This window comes from Oreochromis aureus, linkage group 23, assembly GCF_013358895.1.
Source record: "Oreochromis aureus strain Israel breed Guangdong linkage group 23, ZZ_aureus, whole genome shotgun sequence".
Classification (NCBI taxonomy): Eukaryota; Metazoa; Chordata; class Actinopteri; order Cichliformes; family Cichlidae; genus Oreochromis; species Oreochromis aureus.
This window is the reverse complement of record NC_052963.1, coordinates 15886801-15906283: the sequence shown is the minus strand read 5'-3', so window position 1 is coordinate 15906283 and position 19483 is coordinate 15886801. Positions and strand designations below refer to the sequence as shown.

The 19483-nt window shown below is 38.7% G+C and overlaps 3 protein-coding genes across 9 annotated transcripts in view; all 3 read right to left on the bottom strand.

Moving 5' to 3' along the window:
* Nucleotides 1–4568, bottom strand: part of LOC116318483 (OX-2 membrane glycoprotein-like) — a 31069-nt gene extending 26501 nt beyond the window's left edge. For 3 of the 4 annotated variants that reach the window (XR_005610284.1, XR_005610283.1, XM_031737492.2), the window contains exons 1-4: nucleotides 4423–4568; nucleotides 2704–2786; nucleotides 2435–2564; nucleotides 673–996 (exon numbers count right to left, since the gene is read on the bottom strand). Coding sequence is in view for 2 of the 4 variants with exons in the window: in XM_031737492.2 (XP_031593352.1) it covers nucleotides 673–996; nucleotides 2435–2504 (394 nt within the window). In the remaining 2 variants the exon portion in view is untranslated. Of the gene's footprint in view, nucleotides 1–672; nucleotides 997–2434; nucleotides 2603–2703; nucleotides 2787–4422 lie in introns of all 4 variants that reach the window. The other variant, XM_031737494.2, reaches the window with a different exon arrangement.
* Nucleotides 4569–5022: 454 nt separating this feature from the next.
* Nucleotides 5023–7179, bottom strand: LOC116318489 (OX-2 membrane glycoprotein-like). 2 transcript variants are annotated; one of them, XM_031737501.2, is made up of 6 exons: nucleotides 6901–7177; nucleotides 6677–6761; nucleotides 6167–6505; nucleotides 5755–6081; nucleotides 5504–5586; nucleotides 5023–5413 (listed from the first exon to the last, which is right to left on the bottom strand). In XM_031737501.2, exons 2-6 carry the CDS (start codon nucleotides 6732–6734, stop codon nucleotides 5405–5407), a joined length of 816 nt encoding a protein of 271 aa, XP_031593361.2. In that variant the 5' UTR covers nucleotides 6735–6761; nucleotides 6901–7177; the 3' UTR covers nucleotides 5023–5404. The 2 variants fall into 2 exon arrangements, with proteins under 2 accessions (XP_031593361.2, XP_031593360.2); XM_031737500.2 differs by having other exon boundaries at nucleotides 5023–5586; nucleotides 6901–7179.
* A 1309-nt stretch (nucleotides 7180–8488) lies between these two features.
* On the bottom strand, nucleotides 8489–18450 carry LOC116318494 (OX-2 membrane glycoprotein-like). Of its 3 annotated transcripts, XM_039606268.1 has the most exons (8): nucleotides 17642–18450; nucleotides 17066–17404; nucleotides 16922–16940; nucleotides 16537–16802; nucleotides 10582–10642; nucleotides 10316–10424; nucleotides 10104–10157; nucleotides 8489–9859 (listed from the first exon to the last, which is right to left on the bottom strand). In XM_039606268.1, the coding sequence occupies exons 2-7, from the start codon at nucleotides 17141–17143 to the stop codon at nucleotides 10136–10138; spliced, it is 555 nt and encodes a 184-aa protein (XP_039462202.1). In that variant the 5' UTR covers nucleotides 17144–17404; nucleotides 17642–18450; the 3' UTR covers nucleotides 8489–9859; nucleotides 10104–10135. The 3 variants fall into 3 exon arrangements, with proteins under 3 accessions (XP_039462202.1, XP_039462203.1, XP_031593366.2); XM_039606269.1 differs by lacking the exon at nucleotides 17642–18450 and having other exon boundaries at nucleotides 17066–17635; XM_031737506.2 differs by lacking the exons at nucleotides 16537–16802; nucleotides 16922–16940; nucleotides 17066–17404; nucleotides 17642–18450 and adding exons at nucleotides 11034–11372; nucleotides 11443–11639 and having other exon boundaries at nucleotides 10582–10908.
* Between the last annotated feature and the right edge of the window lie 1033 nt (nucleotides 18451–19483).

Genomic DNA, 19483 nt, shown 5'->3' with positions numbered 1-19483 from the left:
TATTCATTAACTGCATGCAGGATTTGGGGTAGAAGAGACAGTCTTAAATAAGAATAATATATAAGCACATTTAGCAGTAACAACAGGAAGCACTAAGGTTAGCAGCCTGGGTGGGCTCCCCTGCTCCTGCTGATCTGGGAGTTCAGACTTTAACCTGCTACTTCCGGTTTTAAAGGATTTTGCAGCCCATAGGCAAAACAAAGCTGATACTGTGCAATGTGAGTTCCACAAATAAACACAGTTGCAAAAGAGGCTTTGACTTTATCATAAAGGCACAAAAGTTCAAATGTCAGTTGGAGCCGCAACCTTGAAAAATGCATACCGAAGACTGTTGTTTTTAAGAAAACAGAATGAAGGGGATGTTATGAGAAGCACCATTAAGGCTGTTATCGCAGAATGAGTCTAAGGAGCTTGGAGGCTAGTGAAGAGGTTTTATCTCTCAATCAAGAAGCTTCTTCAGTTCTAGAGGAACAAGTCCCACTAGGGTTTAAATACCTGTGACTCTCCACCATTTGGTTTTAGAACTAAAGAAGCTTCTCAGATGAGAGCTGAAACACCTACAAGAAACTCAAAGTTCAGTCACTTTCACAGACATGACAGAATGGGCACATTCCTAAAAACGGCTCTGAGGTTAAAGCTCATTTCAGACATATTTGTAAGATTTAATCTCACCGATGATATTGAAGCACGCCAAGCCTTGTTGCGTGCCCTTGGGGTAAACATCAAAGATGCAGTGGTAGCAGCCGCTGTCAGCAGCCTGCACTTTCTTGAATGTTATGTAGCTAGCGTTGTGATGGGAGACAGTCAGCTGCACATTTTGGTCTTGGTGACTGATGCGGGGCGACACCATCTGTTCGTATGCCAGAATGAGGTCGTTGTGCTTGTTGAGCCAGCGCACTTGGTAGACCGTATCACCTGGCTCCGTAGTGATGTTGCAGCCGAGCAGTAAGGGATGACCTGCCTCTACGGTCAGATTAGCGGGAGCTAAAACCTTACCTGACGTAAGGCACAAACACAGAGTCAGCTCCTGTAACTCTAAAGACTTTTTCACTGGTAAATATCTGGCGAAGTAAGAGTAATACTAAATTTAAAAAAACAACAACATCCAATTACAAAGTTGTGAGGGCTTGAAAAGAGGGCATCTGGACTTGTTTTTTTCTAGAAAAAAATTAATGTTTGACTAAAAGTGGTCTGATTGGCATTTTAAATGCCTTCAAGAATTTCCATGGCCCAGATGATGGAGAACCTACAAAGAAGTTTACACAAAAATACAAAATTCCATCCATCCATCCATTTTTTCCTTATTAGAAACAAGCCCAGACCTCCCTCTACCCAGCTACCTCCTCCAGATCACGTGGGGTAATACAGAGGTGTTTCCAGGCCAGCCAAGAGACATAATCTCACCAGTATGTCCTGGGTTTACCCAGGACATACTCAGAACACATCACTCACATTTTGAAGGAGGAGGGGGCCTCCAGAATCCTGAACTCTATGACTAGATGGAATGACATTAGAATATAATTTAAAATCTTTATTCTGAACCCTAAAAAAAAAAAGTTTTCTTTAGGGTTTTTCAAAGTTTACTGATATGTCAGTACAGACTTTGTGGTTGGTTTATTGAAGCACGTCAATAAACCAACCAGATCCCCAGTTTCAAGTGTTATTTGACACACTGTGGTACTTATTTAATAAATTCTGGTCCCCCTTAGAGTAAGCTAGTAAGATAGACTATCAATTACTGTCTTCCATGGTGTGACGCTGCCTCATTGCTATTGTATGACAGTGCATTGTGCTCGGCTTGGAATTTGTCAGATGTGGTTAAAAAAATAAGACAGCAATGGGTAAAAGTCCTAGAATAAAATTCACAACCAAATGGTGATGACATGATGGCTAATTCCATGTTTTATAAACAGCTTTTGATAAACACATTTGCTGCTGTGCAAAAATATTGTGCAATTATGCATCAAACTAATGAATTTAGTAAGGTATGTAGAAATAATCACATCAGCGACACGAGACAGAAGTCAAACAGGTTGGGCACAACTGCTTCAATCTTAGATGATTCATTGCATTTTTTTAACTCTTAAAAATAAAAACTAATTACAGCTATGATATAGAGAAAGAGAAATATGAAGACAAACCAGGACATACGCAGTTACTTTCTTGCAGAGGCGTTTCAATGCAAAACCAAGCTCACCATTAACCAAAGCGAACTCACTAAAGTTAGAGTTTTCTCTTTCTGACTTTTGTAATCTCATGCCTACGGTTTGTAAACTAACAGTCTGCTCTGAAAACAGCCTAGGCCATTGTGAAACTTCGGTTATAGCAGCAAGTGTAATCATCATGTAAAAAAAAAGGAGGCTATAATCATTTTGCAAAACACAGAAAAAGAGAAGAAACATAAAAAATAAACACCCACACATATCTGGAATACCTTGCGTCGTAGAGACAGCTGCTCCTACGATCCAGAGCAGCAGACGCAGCGGGATAGAGGACCCACACATCGCACACTGAAGCAGGGTAACCGACTCAAGCGCTGACCCAATCTTACATCCAGACTGCAGCTGCACACACAAACGCAGTCAGGGAGTTTGACCACAACCTTAATCGCAGCGGGGAAACCTCAAGGTTAAGCACTTTTTACAGCTTCTGGCTAAATAAACAGGACAAAGAAAAAAGGAAATAATATTCGTAAAATCATACCCCTGTCAGCTGTCCAGTGCTCTACTTGTTGAGCCGCTGCTGGTCAGAACAGTAGATCCTGCATGTTCCTGGGAAGCTGTCAGCTGTAATGGGAAAGCCAGAGGAGGACATTAGCAAAGACCTCAGCATCATAAGAAATTAAACTTTTTCTTTAGTATTCTTTTTTTTTGTTGGACATCTGTGCATCCCACGGTTAGTTTCCTTTAAAAGTTGCTGCTATGGCGATTTGTAAGCATCAACAACAACAGCTGCTGATTCAAGGAACATCACCTGGGGTCTAATAGGGGGTTTTATATCTTAATCAACAGCATGCGCTCACTCCGGTGAGCCCATAATTATCTGCAACACAAGCACACCTCTTACATGTCTAGACAACAACAAGCCCTGAGGTTTCGACATCGATACCTGCAACCTCAAAGGAATTACAGCGGCCGGATGCTGAAGATGGAGGATGGGATTAGGGAGCATTAGTCATTAAGGTGAGCACAGCATGCACGAGTACATGCAAAGCAGAGGGTGTGCAATCACCAGCCGAGGCCAGCAGTGAGTAAGCTGTAAACATCATACTCTGGCATAGCTCTGCTCTCATTGTTTCACAGAGACTATAGAAAGTCACCACTGTGGCTTTACTTGTGAATTGTACTGGGCTCGCATCAGGTCTCCGCATCCTGGAGAAAAAGGCTGGAGGAATTTGGCACAAAGTGACTTTGGATCAGACTCGTGCTGAGTCAGGTGAAGTGGACTTACTGGTAAAGAGAAACCTGCCTAAACCACAAGACAGACCACGTCCAGACCTCACAGCTTTTACGGGCATTATTTTGCACCATTTACACTGTCAGTCATCTGGCTTCAAACAAGCTGCCTGCTCCTGTTGGGCAACAGTTAAATCAGTTTTCCACTATAAAGCCATACTGATGTCTCACAGTAGGCTGGGAGACTCAGTCAACAAGGCCAAACAGATGTAGGCTTTTATTGTGAAAGTCCAGCCTAATTTTCTTCACTCCCAAGGCAAGTCGTCAATTGATGAGACAGCGAGGGAGCTAGAAGTTGACTGACAACAACATTTCGAGATCAACAAGTGAGGGAGTGAAACCCGGGTGCCAACCAAAATCTCAAAAAAAAAAAAAAAAAAAAAAATCTGCTCTACATCCAGATGTGTCCAGCCTCAGGAGACAGACTGAACACATCTTGAACAGATTTCTAAAAAATAAAACAACACACACAAACAAAGATAATTTTCCCCGCATTTAAAAACAAAGTTATCACATTTTTATTTTTCAAATAACCAAACTAATTCTCTTTTCATAAGAAAATCACTGAACTTAATAATATACTATACAATACTATAGTATCAAATAATAGGGACAGATTAGTGCAATGCATGAAAAATGCACAGTAAATATCAGTAAGTATATCTAAGTAAATATCAATCTTTTAAAATACTTTATTCATCAGGTGCAAAACAGGAAAAGTGTGAAAAAGTTTGAGTTTATATTAATCCAAGTCATTTTAAGTCGATCACACAGTCATTCGCTATGAAGGTTAAGGTCAAAGTTAGCGATGCTGTGAAGAATTTGACAGCAGGTGGGTTCAATTTAAACGCTCAAAGAAATAAATGCAAAGCATGCAAGTGTTAACCTTTAAAAATATTTTAGTCCTTCCGTGCTTCGGACTTAAAACTTTTCAGAATTTTCAAGGAAAAAAGAAAAAATCAAATACCTGCTGACAGAGTTTAATCCGCAAAGACAAATCCCGGGACCCGGCGTTCGCCCTGTGCGTCAGGTGAGGTGAAACTGGAACAGTATAATCCACAGCTCATACATTAAACCAAGACTCCAGCGTGTTGATTTCCTTCTGCGTTTTTTCAGCCCATGAACTTTGCAAACAACCTTCTGAGGACGGGAAAGATGAACAGAGACCCCCAGAGGCCGAACGGCGCAACTGCAGTTCAAGAAATCAGCTGCACAGGTTTAACCATTCGTTATTAGAGCTAATCTGCTACAAAGATTCTCAAAAATAACCTTAATTTTTTTTGTTTAAAGTGTTTCTTCAAGTAGACTAAGTCACTTTTTATAAAGGGGAAGAGATCACGAAAATATTAAAAATATTTATGAGTTATTATAAACCTTTTTTTCTGTTCTTTGTTGAATTTGGATTTTAGATTATTATGAAAAAGGTCATGACCCCAAACCTGTTTTTTTTTTTTGTGGCCTAAACCTCTGTTATATTATATACATCTTTTAAATGTAACAGAAAAAAGCAGCAGTAAATATGAAAGTGAAAACAATTACATGGAAAACGTGTAAGCAGTTATATAAAATGATTTATTTCATGAACAGAAAACATGAAAATAAAATAAAAATCAATGTGAAAATTGTATTAACAAAAATTACAAAAATAAACACACACAAATACAGACACACAGCTACAAACATGCATGAAGACAATGAAACTAAATTACAAACTCTCAAAGCTTCAGAACACACAGAACACAATCAGACCTTCTGATTCAGTTTGATTAAATGCATTTTGTTAAGTACTGTATGTTAAGTATACAATGATCACCTGTCTGCTAGAAAAATACAGAAGACAGCCAATAGGTTTCAAAACACTTGAGAGCGTCAGGGTTTCTAATAACAATATGCCAAAGGTATCTTAGCCATATGTGTTTTTGATTGCAGATTGAATCACATCATATATTTTAGAGCAGCTGCAGGACAAAACAAAGGATCCAAACCAAAGAGTTAGGTTACAATACCAAAGCTGTTAGATTAATTCAGATAGCATTTAAAAGACTTACCTTTTTCCTGTTTGCAAGAATAGTGACAACAGCAACAATGCAAACACAGATCACTGCACCCAACACAATGATCCAAGTAAAATCTACAAGAAAACAAATAGAAATGTGACATAAAGCGCTTGAAAGAAATCAGAAAATATTAGCCTTAATTAAAAATCTAGAATTTTAGACATGCACGAGGATTACAGAGTAGTGACAAACCATAATATATATCATGACTTTGAAAAAGGTATCTTCCTTTACCATCTTACCATCATCATTATCATCATTCCCAGCATGCACCTGTTTGACCTCAGAAATCATCACCATCACCTCTCTCTGAGGAGCAGAGAGCACTCGTGCTGCACATCCCACCTGTGTGCTGTGTTTACGTGAACCTGAGAGCACAGCTGTAGTGGTGACAGTGAATGTAGCGTTGGTGTTGGACACACTGACAGTGTTGTACTGTGAGAAGTTGAGGTCTTGTTGTGAGACACTGAGTGTTACAGTGGGAGCAGGTCGACCAGTGGCTGAACAGGAAACAACCCACTCTTCAGTAGAGTTTGACTCTCTGACATCAACAACAGGTTCATGCAGCTCTGTGAAGGATCAGGAAATATCACATCAAATCACTACATTAGTTTGAGTCTCCTGTTGTTGGTTAAAGAAGGTAAAAGTTCTCACCATAGACTTGGAGGCAGGTTCTACCTGTGAAGGCTCCTTCAGGATAAGTGTTAAACAGACAACGATAGCATCCTTCATCCTGCTCAATCACATTTCTGATGACTATGGAGCAGTTCTGTAGTCCAGTGTATTTAAACTCAAATTTATCTGTAAAGCCATCATGCACTCTCTGACCAAAGTACTTGTTGTAAGTGGCAACATTTGTCCCCACATCATGTGAGATTTTCTGCCATGTGACCTGAAGGACGTCTTTAGTCTCCAAGAGCTGACAGCTGAATTCAGCATCTTCTCCCACTGCTGCCAGCACAGTCTGCTGTGTTTGGATCACTGCTGTTAGAGCTGCATGGAGGAAATGAACAGTAAGAAGTGCGTGCAACAAACTTAAACTCGATGAAAGAAACGGATGCCCCCTCCCTCAGCTTTTATTTTCTTTTCAAAGACAAAAGCAAACACGTTTCACCTGTTGCACCTCTAATGTGAACATCACTTACTGCTGCACCTGCTTCTTACCTGCTGGAAGGACTCTGCAGACAAAAAGCAGATATATAAGCACATCCTGTCGCATCATTGCTGCAAGTCGCTGAACTGCAGATTCCTGAGTGCGTAAAAACACAAAAATGGAAAAGTTTTATTTTGAGCAAATGTGACCACATTTACTCCCACGCTAACAAGCCAATGCAGAAAAAGCACTTAAAATCACTAAAAGCAATAAAAACTTGCTGCTTTTTACTTACTTTTACAAAGCTGGTTTGGCTTCCTGAGAATAAAATGTAGGGTGTCACACCACAAAGGAAGTGACGAGCAACTTTATAGTATACCGCTGCCTGTTTCACACTGTTTAAAAAAACATACTACATACAACAAGCATACAAATTGCCCACTTTTTTTTTAAACAAAATGCATTACGTTACACCGCCTCTAAATATTCATCCCTGAAGATTTAACATCCCAAACGCACCGAACTATATGAGCTGGCACCAAACGAGACTGTGTGTGAGACCTGACTAGCACAGCAGACTTTGTTGAGAAACTGACATGCATTCATTACTGTGCAGCTTCTGGTTCCCATCAGTTAAATGCAGAATGGTCTGATGCTGTTTGCCTTCTGTGTAGTTTCAGTCTCTGATGTCTACAAGACTCTCAACTCTACTCCGGGAAACCTGAAGAAACAGAGCCCTCCAGTGGCCAAACTGAGCACCTGCTGCTGAAAGAAATAGGAGAAGAAATTCACGCATTGTTTGCATTGTGGAATAATTCCTCAGCATATCTAATTTGCCACAAAGAAAATCAGTCAAATCAGTGGGATTAAATAAAATAACAAAACAAAGCAGTATTTAGTGTTTTTATGAAATAAATTACATTAAATGATTTATCTTATATTGTCTCCTGAATGCTGCCAGCACAGTCTGTTGTGTTTATATAAATGTGTCACCTGTTGCACCTTTAACAGGGAAAAATGAATCAGTCAGCAGCAAACAGAAACACTGGCTACAGCAGCATCCACTTCTTATGTTTTGGAAGGACTCGCACACAAAAAGCAAGTATTCAAGAATGCATCATACTATCATTGTTGCAAGTGACACTGTTTTAGTTGAGCTGCAGACTTTTATGGGTATAAAACAATGAAGAAGTTTATAGTGAAAAAATATATGCAAACGCAGTGCAGACAAACAACACGATCACAGACAAGTCTAAAAAACAACCCTGAAGAAAAACAAGTTGCTTTTCTTTCTGTTTTTGTATCCCCGGGAAGTGAAAAGCAAGAGAAACATTTATATTTTTGCCATTTCCCAGTAATCTGTATCAGATCCTCAAGTAAAGATCATCGAAACAACCTGAGCAATCACACATGATGAATTTTTAACAGGAAAGAAAAAACCTTACATAAACTATTCATCCAATCAGTCGTGATGAAATGTGTTCATGTAGAATAAAATGCAACTTTTAATTATGGGAGACGTTAATGGACAGAGAATTGTGTCAGTGAATGCCATCAGGGGTTTGTCAGCGATATTATTCTCATGTTGTACCTTTGTCCCACCTGATTTCCTTCATTAAACTGCAGCAGGATAGATGGAGGGTCTGCAGAATGACACACGACATGCAGAATCTTTTATGTTCCTCATTTTGTGTCATTTTAATTTTTTATAATTTTTTTAAATGTTGAATAATAATATTGTCTTATTAAATTATAATTCAAAGTGCTTCACAAACTTGCATGTCCTTACAAAAAAATTAAAGATTAAACAGGTATATTGTCACTGTGTTATGGCAAAGTTACAGCTATGTTGTGTTGGAGTGTGACATTCAAAACAAGACAGGTAAGTACAAATCCTTTATTTAAAATATAAAAGATAACAACATGAAAAATATTTTCATTACAGTCATGCATAAAACAGTTCCTCCTGTTCAAGGTCAACATAGCAGATCATCTCCCTCCAGCTCCGTCTATTCCCAGCATGCTCCTCTGTCACACCAACACTGCAAGTCCTCCTGATGGCTGACCCCAGGTCTGTACTCCTCGCATGTTCACCTTTCCACCTGTCTCTCTCTCTCATTCACACACATGTATTTATCTTGCTTCTACTGTCTTTTATTCCTCTTCTCTACAATGCATGCCTCCACCGCTCCAGGCTCTGCATCTGCTCCCTACTGTCACCACAGATCACAGTGTCATCTGCAAACATCATAGTTCACATAGACTCCTGCCTCATCTCATCAGTCACCCACATCACCATTGGAAACAAGAAGGGGCTCAGAGCTGATCACTGATGTAATCTCATCTCCTGAACCTACCTGTCAGTAAAACCTACGCCTCAGCACTGTCTCACATCCTTATGTCTCATGACCTGGCCCATCCTCACATACTTCTCTAGATCCTCTAGATCCAAAAATACTCAGTGAAACTCATTCTGACCTTCTATATTCTTCTCTATCAACACTCTCAAAGCAAACGTCACATCTGTATTCCTCTTTCTCAGAATAAAGTCATATTCCTTACTGATGATCACTTCTCTTCTTAACTAGCTTCACAGTACAGGGCCCTTGGCAGCTCATAGTCACTGAGTCAACCACAAACTCCTTTTTTTTACTGAATTATTTAAGCACCATGAATACAAAGTAGAATATTAGTGAAGTAAAAATCATTTTACCATAATTTTCACCATCATCAGTCTTCTGCCAAATTATTTTAATGTTTCTACAGCTTTAGACAGAGCAGAGGATGGGATATAGGATATATGTCAGGTACATTTTTTAAAATAAGTTTACCAGAAGTTACAGAAGTGTATACATAGCAACTTTGTGTTACTCTGAGGCATGTATTTATGTCTACGTCTGAGTTACAGCTGATGGTTTTAGGTGATCCTTGTTACACTGTATTTAACTGCTGTTCAACTGTATTCAGTTTAACAGTAAAAAATGCCATGCATTTAAAGTGTGCATGTAACTCACATGGTATAACGGCAAGATATAAAATATTAAATTTTAGATATTTTATTGCTATAAAAAATGCATTTCATTTCAGCAACACATTGCAGAACATTTTGGACAGCGGCAACAAACGATTTGTATTGTTTCTTAAAGTGCTTAAAACAAGATAAACATTTTACATTGAGCTGTATAAAACGTATATAAAGACCCTTAGATGGAAGCTGAGTTTTAGAGAAGTAAAGATGTGGAGGGGTCATCAGTCTGTGAAAGAAACATTTTGGGGGTTCAGTCAACTAAAGATTCAGCGAATCTAGAGATTCTACACACAGAATCCATACATGCAAATTTAAACCCAGCAAACATCTCCTAATATTGGTGTCTATGGGGTGCAGATTTAATAAACTGAGGGAGTAAAATTAATACTTACACAAAGACACATCGATTTATCTTCCAAAGAATTATTAAATAAACATGTAGAAAATGGATATTTATCAAACTGTCTTACCGTTAATGTCATTGGCTGATTTTTGTGGTATTTTATTTGTTGTTCTCAGGGTCCCTGAGTGACAGAAGGATTTCAAACTTTTAAATAATAAAATATTTGCAGATATTAGACAGATGTCAGTGTAGGTCACATATAGAGTCATAAAGCATTCTGTTTTAATAGGAAGAGACACATTAAAATAGGACATAAAACAAGTCAAGAGTGAAAGTTACCTCTTGTTGTTTTTTGGGTTTTTTTTAAGCAGGACAGCTATGAAAGTGGCTACACAGGCAAAGACTATCAGTCCCACTGCTACACCTGATGCAATGATCCAGAAGGAAACTGTGAGAAAAGCAGGAAAAACGTGACACTATTTAACACTGACACATCAATCGTGGATCACAGTGAAATGTAGACCTACTGAAGTCATTGTTATTAGCTCCAAATTGACTCAGATATCATCACTCTATAAATCTGTGACTTTGAAAGAGTCTCTCACCATTATAATCAGCAGTAGCAGCAGCATACACCTGCTGGACCTCAGGAATCATCACCATCACCTCTCTGTGAGGAGCAGAGAGCACTCGTGCTGCACATCCCACCTGTGTGCTGTGTTTACATGAACCTGAGAGCACAGCTGTAGTGGTGACAGTGAATGTAGCGTTGGTGTTGGACACACTGACAGTGTTGTACTGTGAGAAGTTGAGGTGTTGTTGTGAGACGCTGAGTGTTACAGTGGGAGCAGGTCGACCAGTGGCTGAACAGGAAACAACCCACTCTTCAGTAGAGTTTGACTCTCTGACATCAACAACAGGTTCATGCAGCTCTGTGAAGGATCAACAAACACTTTAAGAAAAATGATTTAAAAATGAGATCAACATCTGACAAATTTTCATCTGTTATCTTTTTTGCTGGATCCTATTGTAATTTGAAGAAGGTAAAAGTTCTAACCATAGACTTGGAGGCAGGTTCTACCTGTGAAGGCTCCTTCAGGATAAGTGTTAAACAAACAGCGATAGCATCTTTCATCCTGCTCTGTCACATTCCTGATGACTAGGGAGCAGTTCTGTAGTCCAGTATGTTTAAACTTAACTTTATCTGTAAAGCTGTCATTCACTCTCTGACCAAAGTACTTGTTGTAAGTGGCAACATTTGTCTCTCCAGCAGCTGAAATTTTCTGCCATGTGACCTGAAGGACGTCTTTAGTCTCCAAGAGCTGACAGCTGAATTCAGCATCTTCTCCCACTGCTGCCAGCACAGTCTGCTGTGTTTGGATCATTGCTGCTGCACCTTTAACAAAGAAAAAAGAATCAGTCATCAGCAAACAGAAACACTGGCTACTGAAGCATCTGTTCCTTACCTGTTTGAAAGACTCCACACACAAAAAGTAGATACACAAGCACACAATCTGCCATCGCTGTTGCAAAGTAACAAGTTTGAGATGAATAGGAGACCTTTTTGGATATCAAAAGATGTAAAAGGTTGGTAGTAAGTGAATATATGCACACTGAAACTACACAGAAATCAGGGCAGACATACCACACTCTCACAGTTGAGTTAAAAAGTAACTGAACGAAAACAATTGCCTTCTCCTTCAATTCTTTTCTTTTTTTACACAAGGAAGTGACCTGCTTCAGATCACTTCCTTGTGCTTTCTCAGTAGTCTGTATCAGATCCTCAACAAGTTTACAAAAAACATCCTTTTTAACAGGAATGCCAAAAAGCAAAAATATTACCTCAAACAAATTATCCCATCAGTTATGACCTGGTCGTGACCTGATGTCACACGCCTTTATGACCGTGTTTTTGCTGTTTGTCAGCATTATGTACTGTAATATGCAGACATTAATCTGAGACTCTTTGGATCTTTTCGAGTCTCATTAATTGTTGCATTAAAACAGATATTTCAATGTTGTATATCAGATATCTGAGAAAGAAGAAAACCAACTATGTGTTTGTGGTGTCGCAGAGCTGTATGACTGCACTTGTGTTCATTATGGGTCTGTTTCTATCATTTTTGTTTCTAACATGTGAATATTTGCACAGACTGAAAAACTTCATGTTTCATTCAGTTTATGCAGACTCAATATATCTTTGATTAAGAATAAAGATGTTTTACTATTATAGAATATGAATACGCTCTGTTATAGCACTCTGTATCATTTTAAACATAAACAGCTGGATGTTAAACCCTTTGACCCTCTCTCAGGTGTATGTGTTTTTAGTCACAGCTTTTTAATCAGCTTTATTAAACAGCGGTAGAAATGTGACCATGTGCCATCACTGTTGCAAATGGTCAAGTTTTAGTTAAAGTGCTCTGGGCATAACACTCAGAGATAAACAAAGTAAATATAGACACAGACTACACAAGAAACACTAGCTTTAACACCCACAGGCAAGTGTGGGTGTTACTTCTGCATCAAGTTCCGTTAGTCTAATGCAGAGGAGGCCTCTGGTTGTAGCGTATTTTTATTTAAAGTGTCATGGTCCTGGGTCTTTTGGCCCAGCGGTTTGTGTTTCTTACTATTATTATGATCTTGTGTTCTAGCTTATTCTGATTACTTGGGGTTTAGACTTTTTTGTTCCTAGGGTTTTGATTCTGTGCTCCCTCTGTTTAGTGTCTGCCTGTGTGTTCCCTCTGTTCTGTCTGTATCGTGTCTCTAAGTCCAGTCTGTGTATTTCCTGTTTTACATTGAAGGTCCATGTCTTATTTCAGTATTTCTAGTTTCGCTTCCTCTGTCTTGTTAGGTCTAATTTCTCCCGGCTGTGTTCCCACCTGTTCCTTGTTCCCTCATGTTCCTGCCTGTGTATTTATAGTGTGTGTCCTCCAGTGTTCAGCGTCATGTTGTAACCTCATCTTATGCTGTGTGTTCTCTTTGCCTGCCTGTGTAAGGTTATTTTTGTATTTTCAGTCTTGTTACTTTTGAGTTCAGCATTAAAGCTGTTTTGACTTCACGTTTTGCCTCGATGAGTCCTGCGCTTTGTGTCCTCCGTGCACTGCCTGCCCGCACACAGCCTCGACATAAAGAGTCAACATGTTGCCTATTAGCTTCAGTAACTCTACCACTATATCACTGTATCAGGTGAGAAAAGGTCCTCCATCTCCACATAACTATGAAGCAGCATAGTTATCCTCTAAAGTCTCTGTTTACTTTGTTCCAAAGCAATCATCTTAACCAGAGACGACATCAGTTCAGTTTTCCTGATACTAATTTACAGGACTGAACAACAACAGCATGAGTTTAGATTCTAATTTAGATTTTATGTCCACTGCAGTTTAATTTGCTATCATTTAGTTAATATGAAAACAATGTTAGATGTTCAAGTCTCTAGTCGGCTTCATGTTCGAGTTAATCCTGTAATATAGGCTAATATAACTAAATCATTTTTTTTTTTAAAAATACAGTTAATTACTTTAACCCTTTCATGCATAGAGGTCACTACAGTGAACAGCTATTCAAAGGCTGTTTGCTTGTATTTGTGTCAGTGTTGATGGTGTACTTGCACATAAACCACTACTGATGTGTCACTCCATCACAACTCTGGTCATTTAATGTTACTATAGATGTATGACGTGTGTCATTTGAATTGTTGTTATTTATCCTGTCATGCAGGAATTACGACAACCTCAATCAGGATTTTTTCTTTAGGCATGAAAAGATGAATAAAAATACTTAAAGAAAAAAACTCCTGATTGAGGTTGTCATAATTCCTGCATGAATGGGTTAAACTTTTGCAATGAAAATAAACACAATAACAAAAAACAAACAAACATGTCCCCACAAGCAATTTAGGATTCAACAGCTTTATTGTGAGTGTGCGAGGACAGAGTTACAGTTATGCAGTGTTGGAGTGTGACATTCAAAACAAAACAGACAAATATAAAAAAATCTGGTATTAAAGTATAAAGTGTCAGAAATATCAGCATTATAAAAACAAAAATTAACAATTGAAATCTGGAAGAGTGGCTAAAGCTCAGCCCCAGCTGGGTCATGTTTAGGCACAACGAGCCTTAACAGATCTCCAACAAAAAGTCTGAAAAATAAAGGACTCGGGGTGTTGTAATGAGCCAAAGTCAAGAGCTCAACCTGACATACATGCTGTAGTGGGATCTTCAAAGTCAAAGTCAGTTTTATTTGTCAATTTCTTCAGATGTACTTGCCATACAAAGGAATTGAAATTACGTTTCACACTGTCCCATGCGTAGACAGAGACAACAATAAAGTGCAGATGCACAACATTTAGGTACATACAGGATGTGACAAGACAGGACCTACACATAACATATAATAAAGTGTTCCACAGTGCGCCCTGGAAAGTAGTGTACTTGTCTACTTGACGTAGTCCCAGGTTGTGGTTGGTAAGTAATCTTCAGAGAGCTGTGCAAAAGTTATTACCCTCAAACCTCAAAGAACTGAAGCAACATTGTAAAGAAGAATGGGCCAAAATTCCCCTACAATGATGCGACAGACTGATTAAGTCTCAGAAAATTATTTCTTCACATCATTATTTATAAAGCATTATTGTTACATGTCCTGAATCATGGCGTGTATTCAGATTATCACTGGAATGTAGTTTGGATTCACACAAAAAGGAAAAATACATTTAATCATCACTGCTGTGGGATGAGAAAATACTAAACATGACATCAAACATAATTCACTGTTTGATTTTATCATAAAAATACCATAAAGTTAATATTATTATAGCATTTAACAAAAAAAAATATATCAAGAAACCAAAATGAACCACACACAGTTTGCTCCACACTTGACAATCCATCTATAAAAATATATGATATTTACTATGTTTATGTTTATTTGATCCGTGTTTGTTCATTTTTCATAACTGCACCTTTAATAATACGAAATAGAGTTTCTGGTCAAATGGAACTTTTTGGGAGGTAATTTTTCACGTCATTCAGCCGTCTTCCAAAATGTCTTAATCGTTCTGTCCCTCACAGTAAAACATCATTCCTTTAGCTTATGTGCATTTAGCTTCTGTGTCTGGTGCACTTGTTAGGATCAACTCACTTGGCAGAAAGTCCATATTAAACAGTTGTGTTGCTGTGAGGTGTGTGTTCACCACAGCGTGTTGCTCACGACTTCTTGCAGGTGATGGTTTTAGTTGATCATTGTTGTAATTTGGTGTTTATTCACCTTGCTGTTGTTCTTCTTCAAAGGTGCTCTGATTGTTCAGATAAAAAAATAAATAAAACCGAATATATTTAAAATGTACATTAACTAAACTGAACTAAACTGAGTGAGGAAAATTAACAATTACACAAAGAAAGCTTGAATTATCTTCCAACAAATTAATGAATAAATAACATGTAGAATATGAATAATTATCAAACGGTCTTACCCACAAATGTTATTGTTAGGATGCCTGGGTCGTTGACCCAGAGGTTTGAGTTTATTATATTATTTATCATTTCTAGTCTTTGGTTTCTTTGTTAGAGTTCTGTCTTTTGGTTTATGTCTCTGTGTAATCCTTAGTTGTTGTCTCCCCTGTCAGCTATCTCCATGTCCAGTCAGTGTCTGTGTCTGCCCTGGTCCCACGTCGCTGTTCCCTCTGTAGTGCCTGCCTGTGAGTCTGTGTCTGTAAGTTCAGTCTGTGTTATGTTTCCTGTTTTACTTTGAAAGTCCGTGTCTCATGTAAATGCGTCTGGTTGTGCTTCCTTTGTCTCGTTAGGCCTGATCTGCCCCAGCTGTGTTTCCCTCCTGTTACTCATTCCCTGATTGCTCCCTCTGTGTACTTAAGCCCTGTGTTTCAGTTTGTCAGTGTTGCGATCTACCCTCTTCTTGCTGTGTGTTCCGTCTGAGTAAGTTTATTTGCAAGTTTGTTACCTTTTGAGTTCAGCATTAAAGCGGTTTTGAGTTCACGTTTTGCCATCGAGTGTCTGCACTTTGGGTCCTCCTACTACCACTCCTGCCTGCACACAGCCTTCACATAACAGTTATTGGTTGACTTTTCTGCTGGTTTACTCCTCTAAAGATCGCTGAGTGATAGAAGGATTTGAAGTTTAAATCAATATTGTTATTATCTGCAGCTATTACTGGATAGATGTGGGTTTAGACTCTTAGTCATAAATCATTATCATGTTAATAGAAAGAGATGCATTACAATAAGACACATATTAAACTACATGTGAAAGTTACCTCTTTTGTCTTTTTCTTCAAGCAGCACAGTGGAGCAATGAAAGGAACCAACACCACTACTGCAGCTATTACAGTGATCGAGGAGGAATCTGTGAGGAAAAATGTGACACAGATCAAAACTGATACATCAGTCATGGATCAACTTGAGACTTACTTAAGTCAATGATTTTTAGATCCCAGTCAAACTGACCCAGAAATCACCAATCTGTAAATGTGTGAAAGAGATCATCATCATCATCATCATCATCATCATCATCATGTGTCTGTTGGACCTCACGGATCGTCACCATCACCTCTCTGTGAGGAGCAGAGAGCACTCGTGCTGCACATCCCACCTGTGTGCTGTGTTTACATGAACCTGAGAGCACAGCTGTAGTGGTGACAGTGAATGTAGCGTTGGTGTTGGACACACTGACAGTGTTGTACTGTGAGAAGTTGAGGTCTTGTTGTGAGACACTGAGTGTTACAGTGGGAGCAGGTCGACCAGTGGCTGAACAGGAAACAACCCACTCTTCAGTAGAGTTTGACTCTCTGACATCAACAACAGGTTCATGCAGCTCTGTGAAGGATCAGGAAATATCATCAACATGTTCTTACAAACACACCAGCTGCTAACACATTTATGCCCACGTTTGTTTGAGGCACTTCTTGTTGGTTAAAGAAGGTAAAAATTCTCACCATAGACTTGGAGGCAGCTCTGTGAAGGATCAACAAACACTTTAAGAAAAATGATTTTAAAATGAGATCAACATCTGACAAATTTTCATCTGTTATCTTTTTTGCTGGAGCCTATTGTAATTTGAAGAAGGTAGAAGTTCTCACCATAGACTTGGAGGCAGGTTCTACCAATGAAGGCTCCTTCAGGATAAGTGTTAAACAAACAGCGATAGCATCTTTCATCCTGCTCCGTCACATTCCTGATGACTATGGAGCAGTCCTGTAGTCCAGTATATACAAACTCAACTTTATCTTTGAAGCCGTCATTCACTCTCTGACCAAAGTACTTGTTTTAGGTGGCAACATTTGTCTCCACATCATTTGAGATTTTCTGCCATGTGACCTGAAGGACGTCTTTAGTCTCCAAGAGCTGACAGCTGAATTCAGCATCTTCTCCCACTGCTGCCAGCACAGTCTGCTGTGTTTGGATCACTGCTGCTAGAGCTGCACAAACAAATAGACATGTGAGGCTAGCGTTCCATGTGTGTGACAGCTGTGATCAAACAAGCAGGCATCTCACTGTAGTTTTTCAGAATTGCTTGAAACCCCTTGACCATAGATTTAGGGTTGTTTTTGACCTCTTTGAGATCAGTTTCTAATCACTATGAGTGAAACTTTTCTCTTGTCTCAGCAAAACACACAGCTTTAAGAACAAAACATATGAAATTAAACACAGCTTACCTTTAGAAAAGACCATTAAAAGAGAACAAAAGTATAAGCGTGCTGTCCGCCATGCTGTAATGTTAATAACATCCGTTTTCTAATTATATACACTATGCAAAATGTCAGTTCTGTAACTTTCGTTGCCCATTTAAGGACTTCTTGGTTCAAAGAATGGCCAGAACTGTTTTGGCTTCCTGAGAATTGAATGCAGAATGCACCATCATCATCATCAACATTAAACCGCACACCACAAAAGCACGTGAAGAAGAACAGAAACAGAAACCTCCTCTGCCTGTGTTTCACACTTTTTTCCAAAACAATGTGAGCAGACACAAATGACCCTGTTTTTAAACAAAATATATTCAGTCAAGAAGGTTACCTTACACCACCTCTACACATTCATCACTAAAGCTATAACATCCAAAACCCACCGAGCTCTATGAGCTGGTACCAAATGGACTAATCAGAGGTTCTGAAAAATATTGTTCTGTTTTGTGTTTTTACCTACAGCTTCAGTAAACAGCAGTAGAAATGCAGACCATGTGCCATCATTGTTGTAAGTGTCATTAGTTTTAGTTCAACTTCAGACTGCAGTGGGTATAAAGCTGAGAGAAAAACAATGTAAAAAGGCTTGTATTGAGTAAATAAGGCACAGACTAGACAAGAACCCCTTGGCTAACACACTCAGAGGGAAGTCTGGAAAATCAACTGAATGAAAACAAGTTTCTTCCCTTTTTCATGCTTTTTTTTGGTTTCCCGTTTGAGCCCTTGTCACATGACCAAGTCTTAATCCTACAGCAAGAAGGAAGCACAAACATCAAATTCATCTCGCCCTAAATATCTCACTAATCTGTCAGATTGGTTACATAAAACAACATAAATTGCTTTATTGTCACAGCTATGCAGTGTTGGAGAGTAGCAAATAAAATAGCAACAGACACAAGAATAAAATCCCATATAAACATATGAAACCAAAATCACACCCTTACTGCTTTCATGTGAATTAACTGGGTTAGTAGCAGCCTGATGCTGCTAATCAAATGCACTTTAACGGATTAACTGATCATCATCACGTGTGAGTACTGTTTTCTGGTCCAGAACATTCAGGTGTGTTAACACGATGCCAAGGAGATTTAGGTTTGCTAAGGAGCATCTGAACAAACTACAAAACATTGGGAACAATTTCCTTTAAACAAATGAGTGTCATGTTTGGCTACAAAACAATAAAAAACAGCAAATCAACACGAACACCTTAGACCAGCTGTGAAACAGAGCTTGGAGTCATTGTGTAGACCATGAACTACTCTGTCAAGTTAAGTGTCACTGTAAAACCTTCAGCACAGCCTGTTAAAAGATTTAAATGAGTGCATGTGTAGTCATTAAAGATATATGCTGTATAATGTACTGGAAAAGGAACAGTCTAAACTTACCATGGCCATACATTACTGCCATGATTAGTGGATGTAAACTTCTGACCACAGTTGTGTATTTATGTGAATGTTAATGAATATAAAAGCATAGAAATATCTCAGGCATTACATATTTGGACCCGTAGAGATAATGTAGCTCTGCTTTGAAATTTTAAGAAATATTTTATCACTTTTTATGTTTCTGTTTTCCACAACTTAATCATCACTCTTACCAGCCTCCAGGTCAGCCAATGGCTGAACAGGAAACAGCCCTCTCTTCAGTAGTTTGACACAAAGGTCAGGTTCACAGCAGATTGACACTATATACCTAAAGAGATAGGTGGGCATTTTTTTTATTAACTATTGCCCTTTAATAGAATCTAAAACTGAGTCATTTCTCTTGTTAACTTGTCCACAACCAATAACTCTCTTTTCAGAAAATATTCTTGAG

Coding starts and splice junctions, on each gene's coding strand:
- LOC116318489 (XM_031737500.2), bottom strand. CDS start 6,734: ATGATGCGACAGGATGTGCTTATATATCTGCTTTTTGTCTGCAGAGTC. Junction 6,082..6,166: donor AACCTGCCTCCAAGTCTATG/GTGAGAACTTTT, acceptor GATCCTTCACAG/AGCTGCATGAACCTGTTGTT. Junction 5,587..5,754: donor GAATGATGATAATGATGATG/GTAAGATGGTAA, acceptor GTTTTCTTGTAG/ATTTTACTTGGATCATTGTG.
- LOC116318494 (XM_031737506.2), bottom strand. CDS start 11,497: ATGGCAGATTGTGTGCTTGTGTATCTACTTTTTGTGTGTGGAGTCTTT. Junction 10,425..10,581: donor TGCTACTGCTGATTATAATG/GTGAGAGACTCT, acceptor CTTTTCTCACAG/TTTCCTTCTGGATCATTGCA. Junction 10,158..10,315: donor AACCCAAAAAACAACAAGAG/GTAACTTTCACT, acceptor TCTGTCACTCAG/GGACCCTGAGAACAACAAAT.